Here is a 15,031-nt window from a genome sequence, read left to right as displayed (position 1 = left end):
TCTTTTCAAATGACGAAACAACACCGGGTAGAGCATAGTTAGAATCAAGCACATAGCTTAGCAAGCACACGGTACACGGCAAAGTTTGAAACAGCGGCGCACTACGCAGAAACACACGAAACTTCCTCACCGGCGCTTGCACCCGTCGGCCATGACTGTCCGCCACTTACTTGCGTTGGTAAGACGCAGCGTCTCCCAGCTCTCAGTAATCGCTTGCTATTCTTGAACACGGTATTCGCAAGATATCTAGAATATCCGCGAAAACGGCTAAAACGTAAAAAGGAAGCTGTGCTCGAAGCCTCCGGAACTCTGACGGACGCTGAACGGAAGCTGATTGCTTTCAGTTTTCAAAAGGCTCTTTTTTTGCTCTTTGTTTTTTTTTTTTGAAGGGAAAACTAAGCAAATCAATATACATTAATAATAATAATGTCACTATTCTAATCTTTTTTTAATTAACAAAAATTCAGTTATTCTTAGATTTTACCTAAACTTTAGGTCTTCTTTTTCAGTGTAAAACCGAAACTATATCAAGCAATTTCTCCCTTGTCGCCAAGGCTATTCTGATTCATCTGCGCATGCTTGCACTCCTAAGATTTCGGCTTGTCTGGAAGGCTCGGCTCTCACGGCAAATAAATAATGAGGGCAACCTCGCATTTCGAAACAATGAACGTGCCCGTTTTTATTTTCTTTTTGGCGAGGGAAAGACACGTAAAATTTACGTCGATTTTTTTACCGCGTGGAACTCTCGATCGACCATGTTGGCGTGTTCGCTGTTGCAAGTGTCAAGTTCTTTTCACGTGCATTGAGATATCTTAGAGTTTTGTAAGATAATTCTACACCATAAAACACTTTCGGTGAAAGCTTGAGGTTGTTACATGAAGGAGCCGATTTCTCCAGCCAATTTCAGAGCGAGCCTCCTTTCATAACATTACTGCGCTTATGCGGTTAAGCTAGAAGTTGATTTGCGCCTCATGAGACTATGCAAGGTGGAGAATCTTATGTCCCCGTTTTTAGCCGTGGTCTTCTTTGCCTCCTGTCCTTTTGCTTGCTGTGGATACAGATATCTGTAACAGCATATATTGAACTGAGACCTGCATTACAAAAACACTGTATCATCCTGCAAATGTTATTTGTCTGCTAAACTATGAGGCAGCACGCAAGTGGCGGTGCACTTTGAAAACAAAGACATGTGCATGCTTCTGCATCAGTGGCATTAAACACTTGGTGCAATTGCCTTCGATCGTCTAGCTTCCAAATAGTGCTAACAGTTTTTTACAGTAAACTTTTATTCTTCAATACAGGTAACAAATACAGTTCAGAGAAAATAAAAGCTGTATTTGCAATAAAAGTAGACTTTATAATTGATAAATATAGTAGAAGTGACTAGCTAAAATAATTATTCACTAGTCAGATAACGCTACTTTCCGTGGCGGAAAGTAGCGAAAGTAGCGGAAAGTAGCACAAATAGAACTAACGTTTCTATTTGTGCTTTTTTAGGGCTATAGTCCATGTTGCATCTGCGACGTAAGTATGCTCTGACGATGCCAGTGCCGGTCATTTCCCCGGGCAACTTTTGGACCACGTGGTCTGCAGTGAAATGAGAAATGAAGCATCCCTTTGTCACATTATGTCAGCTATACCCGATGATATTTTTAATCAACAAGTTTTTATAAAAAAAAGGGGCTCACCGCCACGTTGATCCAGTCTTTAGTGTGTCGTGCGACTCTGCGGACATTACATGGGAGGATAACCGTGGCAAAATTTTTATTAATTAACTGAAATCCGTAAATTACCTTTTTTCAATTGCTGTTTTTATAGAGGCAGTCATTATTAGTGCCTAACGCAATCAAAGCTATTCACGAAACAGTAAGGGGCTTTGAGATATTTATTTACCAAGTTTTGCACTTTCTTCCCCCCATTCAAGAACCACGCGTGGCAGGGGCGGGGAAAGTAAAGAGTGACTTCGCAGTTTTGACATGGCATGTCGGTAATGGCATGCTTGTTTGTGTTAGTGAGTACTTCTCATATTGGAGTTTCATGCATTATCTAATTTTCTAGTAAAGTTACAACCCTTATAAAGTGCTGTCGGATTCAGCGTGAACGAACTTAGATACGTTTGACAGCGTGCCTTTGGTGGATGCTCCAGCATCATACTTCCATCTGAAGCGACTATGTAAGCAAAACGTCTTGCGTTTTGTCCATCGCGCTGTTTTTCAATCAGGCGACGAAAGGCAGACTTTTAACTATGAATAACCCAAATCTCGTTGCCTTTTCGCAAATTGTTTTGGCTGGGTTATAGTTTATTCATTGCCTCTTTAAAATTGAAAATTCAACACGGTCACTTACACTGTCAATTAAAAAAAAGTTAATTAGACCACGTACTGTGACGTTTATTTACTCATCTAATGTCCGCCGAGCCTACAAATATACTGTGAAAACGGCATGGGCCTATCTATCGTGTTTTTAATGTGTTGATCTTAAAAAATCGCACCATATATATATATATATATATATATATATATATATATATATATATATATATATATATATGTGTGTGTGTGTGTGTGTGTGTGTGTGTGTGTGTGCACTTCCTGTATACTGATTTTGAACTATTTTTTACCGCGGGCACTACGATTCTACTACATCTACTAGTTTTGTACGGACGAGTATACTTTCAGTTCACCACCATTTTTGCTGGAAGTATACTTTAAGTACACTTAAAGTATACACTCAGTATGAAGACAACACTGAAAATATGCTTTTAGTATACTTCAGTGCACTTCTAGTATACCGATTTTGAACGACTTTTCACCAACGGTACCCTTACTATCTGCGACTCAAAAGGTGTGCATCCAATCCCAACTCCTCATTTACACAATTTCTCGGCCGGACCGCTGGCGTTTCCGCTGCACGTTTTCCACAAAATCGCGCCTTGGACGCTTGGCGTTGTTGCGTGCTTCCTCTGGCGTGTCGAATGGGAGCATACATCTGGAGCGTTTTCTCAGGCGGTTATTTCGCAAGTGCGCAAAATAAGATATGCCGGGAGTACCCTCGTTGTAATGTTCCATACCCCATATTGTATTAGGGATTCCTCGTAGAACTCCTTACTTTTTAGGAAATTCAGTACACACCTTCTTGCGAGTCCTATTGAAATATTATTCTTGCAAATGCTCTGCTTTATTGCCGTCCGCGCCGAATCTAATTAGTGAGTTCTGCTTACTTTTATGCGCGAATACGTTCACAAGGAAGAGACAGATGTAGTGTTTTGAGCCTTAAATCCAAAAGTATCACGAAAGAAAGCGCAGAACACATTTCTGGGCTTTTCTATTTTTTTGTAAGCACAAGGTTGCAAAGGTTAACAAAGAAGAGCACGCATGCCACATCACGAAAATTCTAAATACATTCCTGTTACTTCTCCTGTAGAGACAAATATAAAGCAGCTCTTGTTGTCCCTCATTGTTTTACATATGATGCATGGAACGCCGTCTTGACTAGGGTTCGATTTGGGTGATGAAAAAGTGAGAGAGTTTTCGGCTGATCATTGCACTTTGCGGCACAGCGTGCGCAAATCAACCAGTGAGATAGTTTTGACTCCTTCGGCAGTACACAATCTGACGATATTTTTGTGAGAGGGTGTCACCAAAATACCCACTGAGAGAGATCTCTCGGCCTTTGGTGCTTGTCCTTAATACTACTGTTTCTACCGGTGGATGCCAGCTTGTGTACGGCAGCCGACGGACTTGAGAATTGCACACAAAGCGCGGGTTGTTCGAGACTTGGAGCGTGAAATAGCGGACTATCCCATTTTCAGCCTGCGTCCGATCTCACTTTTCCGCGGCGTACGGTTTGTAGCAGACGATCAACTTTTTCCCCTGTCTGTCCGCAGACGACGTTCGTTGTTCTCTTTTTTATGTGTGTCTGCTAATGAGAATTCTAAGCAGATATATGTCTTCTAACGCGAGCGATGTGTGCGGTCCGCACACATCGCTCGCGTTAGAAGACGAACCGTCTTCTAACGCTATTTTCGCTCGCTCCAGGAGAAACAAATTATATATTGCCCCCGCTCTCGTATTGACCAAAATCAGAGCCCAGGTGATAGCCCAGGTGGTATGAGATCTGGAATCTACACATCAGTTAAATAAATTAGGTAGCAGACGGAATCCTTCCTCTCTCCCCCCCCCCCCCCCCCCCCCCCCCCGTCCGCCGATAAAGCATCACGGGACATGACCGAAATCGCCACACGTATTCTAAGGAAATATAGGTGGAGACCGGATGCAATTTTAAGACTGAAGAAGTTTCCGCGAAACTAAATATCCGTACTACAAATTTGACTTACCTCGCCGTTCAAAAAGCAGTAGAGCAGCGCCACCACGAACCCCTGTTTCAGAAGACGAAACGAAACATGTCAACTGAAATCTAGACGAAAATGGTCACCCCTTTTCACTATTCCTGCTGATGGAGGCAAGCCTCGTTTACATGTATGGTGAGATCTACTTTGGATTATATTTCTGTTATATGCCATCCGTATAAGGATTACCTTGAAAATATACAAAAGACCTTGAGAATCTGGCCGCACACTTTTGTTTATTAATAACTATTGACCTCACTCTGGCATGTCAACACCCAGGGTGATCTCGGATGGGAAATGATTATAATTAAAGAAGAACTGAGACGTAATTGTTTTATTTTACATTTTACGATAAGGCGCAGGCGAGCTGGTTTACGTTCATGATTTAGAAAACCCTGAGACTGGAAAAAAACAGGAAGGACAAACACGACGAAATCTCTCCTTCTTGTTTTCCCCAGTCTCAAAGTTGTCTTAAATCATAATTTTTTTAACCATCATACCTTTTATATGTAATAAATTCAAAAAAAGTTTATGGGTGTAGTTACAGTATAGACTATTTAGAAAATTCGTTGTTAGGGCGCACAATGATTGGAGCAGCCATCTGGAGCAGTCTGTGCGCATGAAATACAATTAATTTTTTTTCTCACGCTTGTTTAACTGCACAATTTATCCACATTCAATGATGTCCACGAGGCAATTTACAGCATGTAAACTAACGCTCTTAAAGCACACACGCAAAAAAACATTTTTTAATACAGCTTAGATGGGAAAAGAATATCATAAAACGGTTTTACAACGAAGGAAAAAAAAATTTAGAGCTATATTTACGGCGCTATACAAATTTGTAGTTGGCGCCCACGAGAGCCGCCGCTGGTCACGTGGTAGGCCTGTGCGCCGTCGCGCTGCGTCGCCGCCGCCGCAAAGTCACGCCGCCGCCGCACTCTGAGCGTTGTGCGACGCCGCTTCAATGCGTTTCTCCACGTCGCCGTCGTCGCCGCCGCACAAGTTCGTCTGCTTCGGGGCGCCGCCGCCGTCATCTGACCGGCACACACGTCTATCACGTCTGCTTCCGCTTTTTCAGGAGTTTCCTTTGAGCTCTAAAAGTTACTTATTAATCTTAGTTTTATGTTATACTTTAAGCAAAGATGAATAAAAGTTACTTTTATAGGCCATAGGAACCTTCAGAAAGAGCGCAAGCACCACGTGATAAATAAGGGCCAGTCACGTGATAAATAGGGCCCACTTTTCCGCGGCGCTCGCGGGCGCCTACTACAAATTCGTATTGCGCCGTAAATATAGATCTAAACATTTTTTCTTCCTTTTAAAATCGTTTTATGATATCCTTTTTCCAACTAAGCTGTTTAAAAAATGCTTTTCTTCCTTTGCAGCGTATTCCGCTGCACTTTACTACAGAAATGGTAGCAGGTGGTAAAATTTTACAGTGAAAAAATTAAAGAGCAAACTAAGCTCGTTCATAGGAGAAAAAAAAAACAGGAACCAGTTTTGAGCAGTCTACGCTCCCGATTAGCAGACGATTTACGCGTAGTGAGAAGTGCTGCCGACTGGTGGCGTAAGCCGCGTCCAGGTAGCGCCGGCCGATTCGGGTTCTTTCGAGGGATCGTCTACTATCCTAACCAGAATCGGCCGGCGCGCTCTCTGCGCGCCGTACTCCATCTGTCGGCAGCACCAGTCACTACGCGTGCATCGCCTGCGAACTGGCTGCGTAAATTTCCCCCAAAAAGAATTCCTCTTTCTTTTTTTTTTTGTTTGTTTTGTTGAACGCGGCAAGTGTACTCTTTGATTCTTTTTTTTTTTTTTTTCTTTTGGAAAATTTCACAACCGGATTACACTTCTATAGTAAATCGCAGTGCGATACATTGAAAAGCCTTTTTGCGGACCGACTAAATTGCCAATGAAGTGTTAGTTTACAAACTGTAGAATAATCTAAACATAAACGTATTTCCAGGTCACATTAGCTCGCCCGTACAATTATCAGACAAATCTAGAAAGTTATCAACCCAGCATGAAACTCCGGCGCTCCCATTTTGATTTAGAAATATGAGTTAAAAAGAAATCATCGGCAGTTATTATTACCATCGTTGTACAGGCACAATTTCAGACTATTTCTCATTCCATTTTCATCAACAAGTATCTATACATAATTTGTTAATCCGCGAAGGCCTAAAAAAACATAATTTAGGATGTTTAAAAAAAACGCTTTTTAGGGAGGATGACGGCGCACTACTTCTGCGTCATTAAAGTGAACCGACAAGGTTGAGCAAAATATATATATATATATATATATATATATATATATATATATATATATATATCAGTGTGTCGAACCGAAAAAAATACGGGTTCGGTTACGGTTCAGGTTCAGGTGAATTTATTTTGTTCTGGTTCAGTTCTGGTTCGATTAATTCGATCCGCGAACCGGTTCGCGAACCGGTTCGGAAATTATAAATGACAAATTGCAAGATCAAAATAAATTACAAATAAAACATCTGAAATCAGCACATACGAAACGGGATACATCGTAGTGTAAGGCTCAGGGATTTCTACTAGGAATGGTTTCTTTATGTGCACTCAAAGGTTACCTCACCGACGTTTACGCATTCGGACTTCATCTAATTGGGTCCGACGCAGTAGCTGTAAAATCCGCGACCTCCTTACAAACCCACTTACAAGTAGAACTCGCTAACTATCCCGCCACCTCGGCGTGTAAGAAATTGAAGGAACACTGGGGATAAAATACAGCTTTCTTTATTTGAACTAGCCTTCGGTAACTGAAATTAGACCCTTAAAGAAGTTTTCATTAAACAAAATACGGGATATGAAAAACACTTCACCGAATGCAACGCCAGAAGGGCGTAATAGGATAAATATTAAAATAGAAGAGTTCGCTGTCTCACAAATGTGTTAGCTTCTAAGTGCCTATACGAAACCGGATGCATTATTATCAAACTCCACAGCCTTTTCTTTTCTCATTCCGATGGAAGCAAGTTTCAAGAACTCGCGCGTTCTAGAAACGTGTTATGAAATGAGCACAGAGCAGCATTTAGGATTTACGAGATTGTAGGAAAATGAAATCTCGTGACGCAATTTTTTATTTTTTTTTTGCACAGCTTTTCAATTCTTTTTTTTCCGTGCAAGCCGCGACCAGCGCAATACTGGTTCCTATGTCAAGATTCATGGATGCAGCTTTTGTCAAGATTCATGGATGCAGCGTTTATATTCCTAAGACTGAGTGGAGAAGAAAAATATGTAAGCGAGGTGTGTGTCAGTTGACGGCACTTAAAAAACAAATGGCATTGATAGCACATTCATTGTCAACAGCGCGTGGCCGAACCGTTTTGACATGAGCCGGTAACCGTTATTTTTTTTCCGGTTCAGTTCCGGTTCGGGTTCATCGCGATAACAATATAACGGTTCGGGTTCGGGTTCAGTTCCGGAAAAAATACCGGTTCGGTTCCGGTTTTCGGTTCGGTTCGGTTCCGGTTCGACACCCTGATATATATATATATATATATATATATATATATATATATATTTCGATTCGTTTTAGCTTAGAGTGGAAATGGAAATTTCACGCAATAAAAAAGTTAAAAAATTAAAAAAAAACTCGTGAAGAGTGGATAGAGGCAAAGCAAACAAAATGCCAAATCTGTGAAGTGTCGCTGCCCTTCTGGAAATAGCTAATGCCAACACAAGCAACACATTTACCAACCAGCAAATACACACCGCAGCCGGGATCCTCGCAAAGCGTTTTTGTAGAAACCCTTCGAAAAAGGAGCTTCAGAGCTTTCAGCGTTCGCTTACTTATTTGTGCCACGTAACGCAGGCTTTTGTTCCCTATTCACCGAAGCAAATACACAGCTAGTGTTTGCACACGCCGCTACGCCGCGCCACAAGCGAGACCCCAGCATCCAGTTTCATCCACGCCGCTTTTGGATTGTCCTTTTTTGGCCGAGTTGTCGGTTTCGTAATCGAATTTCGTTCGCGTCCATTTGGACAATTGGTAGAGATACAACCGTAACAGCTCTTACACAACTCTGGACTAACGTTTATGCTGAAAATTATTTTTTATGTCTGTGTTTTTATTTGCGCCGTGTTCCTATAACCGGATACTTCAACCGAAAGTGTGAAGGCTTGTTCTTTTATGTCTGGTTGTACTGATTCGCCAGTGGTATTTCCTTTCACGTCTTTCCACACGTCAAACTCGAGCGCACTCTGGAATTTGTCATTTTGCGCTGCGACGTGATACGTTGAAACGATTTGTTCTGGAGGACGCTATTTCGGGGGATACTCCTTGTGCACTGCTCTTTCGAGGCATTTTCTGCAGCCGTCAATATAGTATCTTATATTTCATAGCACCACTGAAGTGCCTTTTTGTTTTTATACTTGTTTTACTCCGCTCAAATTTACCGAGGCCCCACGTTGGCACTATGCTTTTTATAGATTTGTTTTGAAAGAGTAACAACACTGTTCAGTAGAAACACAAAATAACATTCTATTATTAGTGTACTGAAAGTAATTTATAAGCAAACAAACGCCTACAACTAACGCTGACGAAACATCTTGGTATTAAAGCCTTTGGCATCATTTTGGAATTTAGTCATCGGCAGTGGCGGATTCATCATACAGGGTGATTTTTTTAGGATTTGCATATAAGTTTTAAAATGTCATGTAAGCTACACGGCAAGGGGGAGATGATGTAGGGCACTAATCGTCGCAATAAGTCGGATTATAAGCTAAAACTTGTATCTTAAATTTTTTATTTGGCAAAATAAATACATGATACCAGTCGAAAAAACCTTCAGGGCGTAGACGAAAGCACTCAATCAATACATTTACAAATACTTTGAGCGAATGAGAAGCACGGTTATTTTCGAATCAGCGATCCTTTTTCTACAATATAAATGAGGTTTGCTAAAAGGTTTGTTTGGACCGGTTGCTTGATGAACCGCTAGGGGTAACAAACGCAGCCTTCTTTCTGTCTTGGCGCAATGCTTATGCGGCTTTTGTCACTGTATTTATTTAGAGGGAGTGAGAAAAAGAAAAAAAGAATCAGATTTTGACTTATGGCCCTTTAAAGTGCCACTCTAACGACAACACACTGTAAGTTTTCGTACGAAGCTTTAGACTAGTAGTAACCTGCTGCTGGTTCTAGCCAGAAGAGCGAAGGGTGAGGGAAAACTGTAAGAAACACCGGCGGACGAATTATCGACCTCTAGTACTAGTGCGACGCCCCTGAGGCCTCCTCCAAGTCAATTGAGATAATTAGCTTTTCCAATTTCTTATTCGTGATCTAGCAATCGAACTCGCAAACACGAATAGACAGATTTTCCACAGGCTAGGGGCCCTGAAAAAAATTGCGGAACGTCGGACATGCCTCGTCTAACCCGAGCCAGGAAGGGCAAACGGAAGCTGGTGTTTTGTGTCTACCATTCGATTCAGCCGGCACTCTGTCAGAGTAGAGAACTGACGTGTTTTTATTGCTTGATTGCAAACGAAGCCCGCATGTTTGACTGCCGGGAGTTTCCGCCCCTACTCGCCGGCTGAAGCAAGTTGTACCCCTGGACTGGTATACGACGTATGTAATTGAATTGACTTGCTATTTTCTTTCATGTTATATTCCACTGGATTTAGGTTTTCCTACCCTGTTTCCTTATTGAAATAGTTAACGGAGCGTGCCACGGTGATTCATTAACGCTGACCATTGAAGATGCCGAAATAAAGGAGTTCAATGCTCAGGCCCGTCTTTTGATATTGGTCGGAGTCGTACTGGTATTAATTTGTAAAACTCGCTGTCGCGTAATGAATATTAAAGAAAAATACGAAATAAGAAAAGAAAGCTGGATAGCGGCATCTGCACCAGTGAAACTACACAAGCGAGTACAAGGCGCCTTCTGAATGCCAAGTGATTTCGCACCTCCTAGAAACATATCAAACGATTCTTGACCATCAGGCTGATGCTGTCGTTGAAGAAATCAATTTAAACGGAAGCAGGAGTTTATATTGTAACAATAATACCAAGAACGTTGCTCATGGGGAAAGTAGTTATTGGCGAGGTTTTCTGGTGGATCCCGGTGGTGTGTACTGTGCACGCCGTGACCCGCTAAATATGTCGGAAAAATGTGGTCTCTAAATTTGGCGGAGAATCACAGTGTCACCTTACATCGCGTTTCCCAACTAAATATAAAAAAAACGTGTCCTTTAAATCGGGCGAAGGAGCACAGTGTCAACTAACAGCGTGATTCGCCCAACGAGCTTGAGTAAACTTAGAGCGGTTAAACCAGTGGCCAAAAATGGCACCCCCCCCCCCCCCCCAGGTTGCCGCCATCTTCCCTGTTTGCCACATTAGTGATCACGTGACGTTAAGATGGCTGCGCCCATAGGTGGGCCAGATCAGATTGGCCAGATCACGGTCAGCAGATGGGCACTCTGGGGCTGCGTTCCAATCTTACTCGAATGGGTCCGCTGTTCCCTATGGCTGTTCCGGCGAATCAAGTCACGTCAAAAGACAGATACAGCAATGCTGGACGCGGGTGGGTTTCCGAACGCAACGGGTACGAGACCTTCGCCCAGGTGCCCAGGAGTGAGATAGAAGCTGCGTTTGATTTACATGCACCTCCTGCACCGGTGTAGAAAAGTGTAGGGCGGTGTACTTCCGGTTGTATCTCAATACACACACCGGAAGTAGACCACCCTACACTTTTCTCAAACTTTTCTGCACCGGTGAAGAAGGTGCAAGTAAATTGAACGCTACTTTATCTCACTCCTGGGTGAAGGTCTCGTACCTGTTGCGTTCGGAAACGTACCCGCGTCCAGCATTGCTGCATCTGTCTTGTCACGTGACTTGATCCGCCGGAAAAACTCGAATCCATTCGAGTGTTGATGGAAACGCAGCCCCAGAGTGCCCGTCTACTGACCGTGATCTGGCCAATCTGATCTGGCCGTCTGCTGACCGTGATCTGGCCAATCTGATCTGGCCTACCCCTGGGCGCAGCCATCGTAACGTCTCGTGATCACTAATGTGGCAAACAGGCAAAATGGCGGCAACCGGGGGGGGGGGGGGGTGCCATTTCCGCTGCAGGCAGTCGGTTCCGGTTTACCGCTCTGAGGTAAGAATCAAGCTCGTTGGATTTGTCCGATAAATTTAGCAGGAATCTAGAGTCATATGACATCATGGTGTCAGTGACGTCACAGTGCCGACTGACGTCATTGTGTCGAGTGACGTCACGGTGTCACGGAGCATTTATGAGGGATTCAAATGCCTGTTTTTTATTCAGTGCAGGCGTTTAAAATGAGGAAATTAGCGCACTTTAAAAACTGTACATTAGAAAGACGCGCGCCGTCATAGTATGGTGCCTGGAACGCGTTCCCGACTAGTGTGTTTACCGCGTTCAAAAAAGTGGTCCCTTAATTTTCGCCTGGTGACATCATAGAAGTGTCACGCTGTCGCCGCTCGCGATCCTGGCGGCGTCCCAACAGCGGTGGTGGATGCGGCAGACGCCTGTTCCGCTGCAGGTCGCTCTATAGCGTAACAGACCACGGAAGTTTCGGCAGCCAGAAGTTAAAACGCCGCGACGACAGCGTCACTCGCGTTCGCTCGTGATTTTCTCTAGTGTTTCTACTACCAACCGCCAGGATCGCGATATCCGACAGCGTGACACTCCGGATTCTGTGACGTAATTGTTTGCCTCCTCGGGACCACTTCTGATGTACGGACAGCATTGGACGCTAAACACACCAATCGGAGACACGCTTCAGGCACCATAATCATAGTAAACATTTTAAGAAGATCGTATGCTAAGCTCGGCGCCGGCGTGCTATGGCGAGCTCTCAACGCTCCCGACATCTGTCGGCGGCCGATAAAACTAGGCTAGCACGGTCATCACATCATCTGCGTGTGCAGCCACAGACTGCCCGAAACGGGGTCTTTCTTTTTTCGTTTTCGAACGAGGTATGTCGATCCGTTGATATTTTCACTGTAAATTACCACCACCCTACCTCACCCTATGTTAAGTTTCACTGCGTTAGGAGGAGAAATTGAATTTTTCGGACCATCTAAAGTGGTTTCGAAGCGCTACTGTATACATGCTGTATTTTAGTGAAGACTTCCAAAATACCTAAAAGTAGAGCAGTTGGGGAAAAAATAAACGCTACCCAGGAATAAACTGCCAGCAATGGCAAACGTTAAGGATTCAAAAAAAAAAAAAAACACAAATTAGCTGATTAATCAAATAATATTGAATAATATTATTTGATTAATCAATGAAAAAAGGCATACTGTACCATATGCTTTTTTTCATTGATTAAAAAGTGGATAACGAAACGCAATAAAGCAACTAACTTCGGAAACATATAAGGCAAGGCAGCATTTTACGGCGCTTTGAAGCAACGCTCCATTTCAACGCGTTTCTGGATTTCGGTTTCTTATCCAAGCGAATCTTTGCCCCAGAGCTCATGCTTCACGGTGCCCGAGGTGCGAAGCCACCGCATCGCCTCGCTCACAGGGTAGAGGGAAGTATGACGCACGTTTGTTGCCCGTCTCGGCCGCTGGGAGCGGGACCGCACGCGCAAAGATACGCTCTGATGGAAAACCGAAACCTAAAAACATGACGGTAAACCCGAGATTGTGGTACCAAAACGAAAAACGCGAAGGAAGAGAGGAAAAGAACAGGCGACGTCTCTACCGGAGCCTAAGGTTTACCATCACGTTCAAGTTACAGCCTCTCGCCTGAACTCCGACAAAAGCAAGGGTGCAGCCGAGCTGGTTCAATTCTGACAATACTGAAAATACTCCAGGATTCCCATGTTACAGTTATGACTAGTGTTTTCTAGAAACACGTGCCAACTGAGTGTCTTTGCTGCCCCTGCCTTGTATCTTTGTAAATTTAGGACATTCAGTGGTTTTCGATGATGCTTGGCATGTTTCTCATATGAACCATGTGTTTATTTTTAATCGTAAAAAGGTAACTTGTACATTTATTTGTGTATTTAACGAATTAGTGTGTCTGTTTTCAATTCCTGACATTCTCAACCACCATACCTTGAGGTAGTTTTAAAAACCTTCGCTGGAACACCATGTATGTATATTACACCGCGCTCCAGTCTCCAGGATCATTCCATAGCAAAGGAGACGCGGCAACATTTTCATGTCTGGAGAAAAACTGAATTTCATTTTTGCGAACATTATACCCTAAATTTGTGGAGTTTGCGCAAACCTCATCTAGTTACAAAAATAAAATGGTGAAAACACGGTAGCTTACCAAACAAATTTAGGTCGGTGCTTAATTGCTTAATGTTATTTTGTATTTTACACAAAACTACGAACACTAAAGTACGTCATTTTGAGTCGAAATGGAAGTTCCAAAGAGAAGAGACTTTATGAGGAGTTTGTTTTTATTTTTCTATTCAACTTTGTGTTGGGTGTTAGCAACAACATGTCGTCCTTTGTTCTTTTAAAACTAATAATTCAACTGCACGTGTTAAATTTTTTAAGCCGGTATTTCTTGCGTTTTATTTAAATGACAATATATCCCGTTTATTCAAAACCGCGTTATTGCGAGTCACAAAAATCATTGCAAGCAACTGTGCCCCCAACTTGAAAAAAAACCGACAGTTCAGTGCACTTAATCTGTTCAACCTATGTAATAGTTAGATAATTACTAGTCATTGTTTCTGGGAAACTGTTTTTTTTTAAAGATGAGCCTCTCCGACCATGCCCCCAGGTGCCCACATCGTAGGCGACGCACGCCGGAGCTCGCCAATGAGGCGTCAACGGTTTCAGACGCCGCCGCAAGGTGTTCAACAGTCTCCTGAAAACTCGTTTTATACAGTTAAAGTGGATATTATCTTCCCTTCCATGCATCCCTATACTCTTTGCGTTACATAATGATACTGGCGTCTAACAATTACTTTACTTCTCCCCAGGTTATAAGTGCCGACGAGCGCAGGCCTGCATCGTTTGCTTTCCGAGGTAGGGAACGCGTACGGGCGCCGCCCTCCTCTGTCATTTCCCCAGATAGAAACCTAATTAACACGAGGTAGCCATTCATCAAAGCAAAACTGTAACAGTGATGTAGCTTTCCCATTAAACTAAACTGCCGGTTGAAAGAACTAAGATGTATTGAAGTTCGTTGGCGAATCCACCAAGGACGCGCTACCGAGATAGTGGCGACGCCATGCTAACGAGTACGTAACTATACTAATTGTCATTATGGGCAGGGCTTGCGGCAATATTTTTGCGCGCAATATTCTAGTCCGCAGTAAAAACGCGAAAATAGATCGATGAAAATACAAACGCTATAACCTTTTCGCAAATTGTGTCAATTGTTAAAGCCTGTAATAATAGTTGGCGTCAATGCTGCAATTGCAGCATAGGCTATGAAACCATTAGTTAAAAGTTAATCAACAATCTTTTTAATAAACTGACTTACCATGACAATTATTCCCTCATTTCGTGTCCGTCGACTCTGCCGCTCACATGGCGAAGACGGAACCCGACTCGCTCCCACCCTTCATCAAACACACTACTTCTACATATCCTTGTGAGTTAACAATTCGAGATCTGTTCAGCTGGCCTCCAGTGTATTGCATAGTCTAAAATACTGTACACGTACGGAACCTCGGATCTGTGAGGCTTCCGCCCCGAAGAGAAGAATGCTTGTTCCA

General features: G+C 43.0%; 1 protein-coding gene across 1 annotated transcript in view; it reads right to left on the bottom strand.

The window, feature by feature from the left end:
• Positions 1 to 15,031, bottom strand: part of LOC120850149 (parathyroid hormone/parathyroid hormone-related peptide receptor-like) — a 258,878-nt gene that overhangs the window by 23,151 nt on the left and 220,696 nt on the right. Inside the window, exon 11 of the mRNA XM_040222557.1 lies at positions 4,337 to 4,378. Within this exon, the coding sequence (XP_040078491.1) occupies positions 4,337 to 4,378 (42 nt within the window). The remainder of the gene's footprint in view (positions 1 to 4,336; positions 4,379 to 15,031) is intronic.

This window comes from Ixodes scapularis, unplaced genomic scaffold (genome assembly GCF_016920785.2).
Source record: "Ixodes scapularis isolate PalLabHiFi unplaced genomic scaffold, ASM1692078v2 PGA_scaffold5__190_contigs__length_132052651, whole genome shotgun sequence".
In the NCBI taxonomy this organism is placed as follows: domain Eukaryota; kingdom Metazoa; phylum Arthropoda; class Arachnida; order Ixodida; family Ixodidae; genus Ixodes; species Ixodes scapularis.
This window is presented reverse-complemented; position numbering and strand designations above follow the sequence as displayed.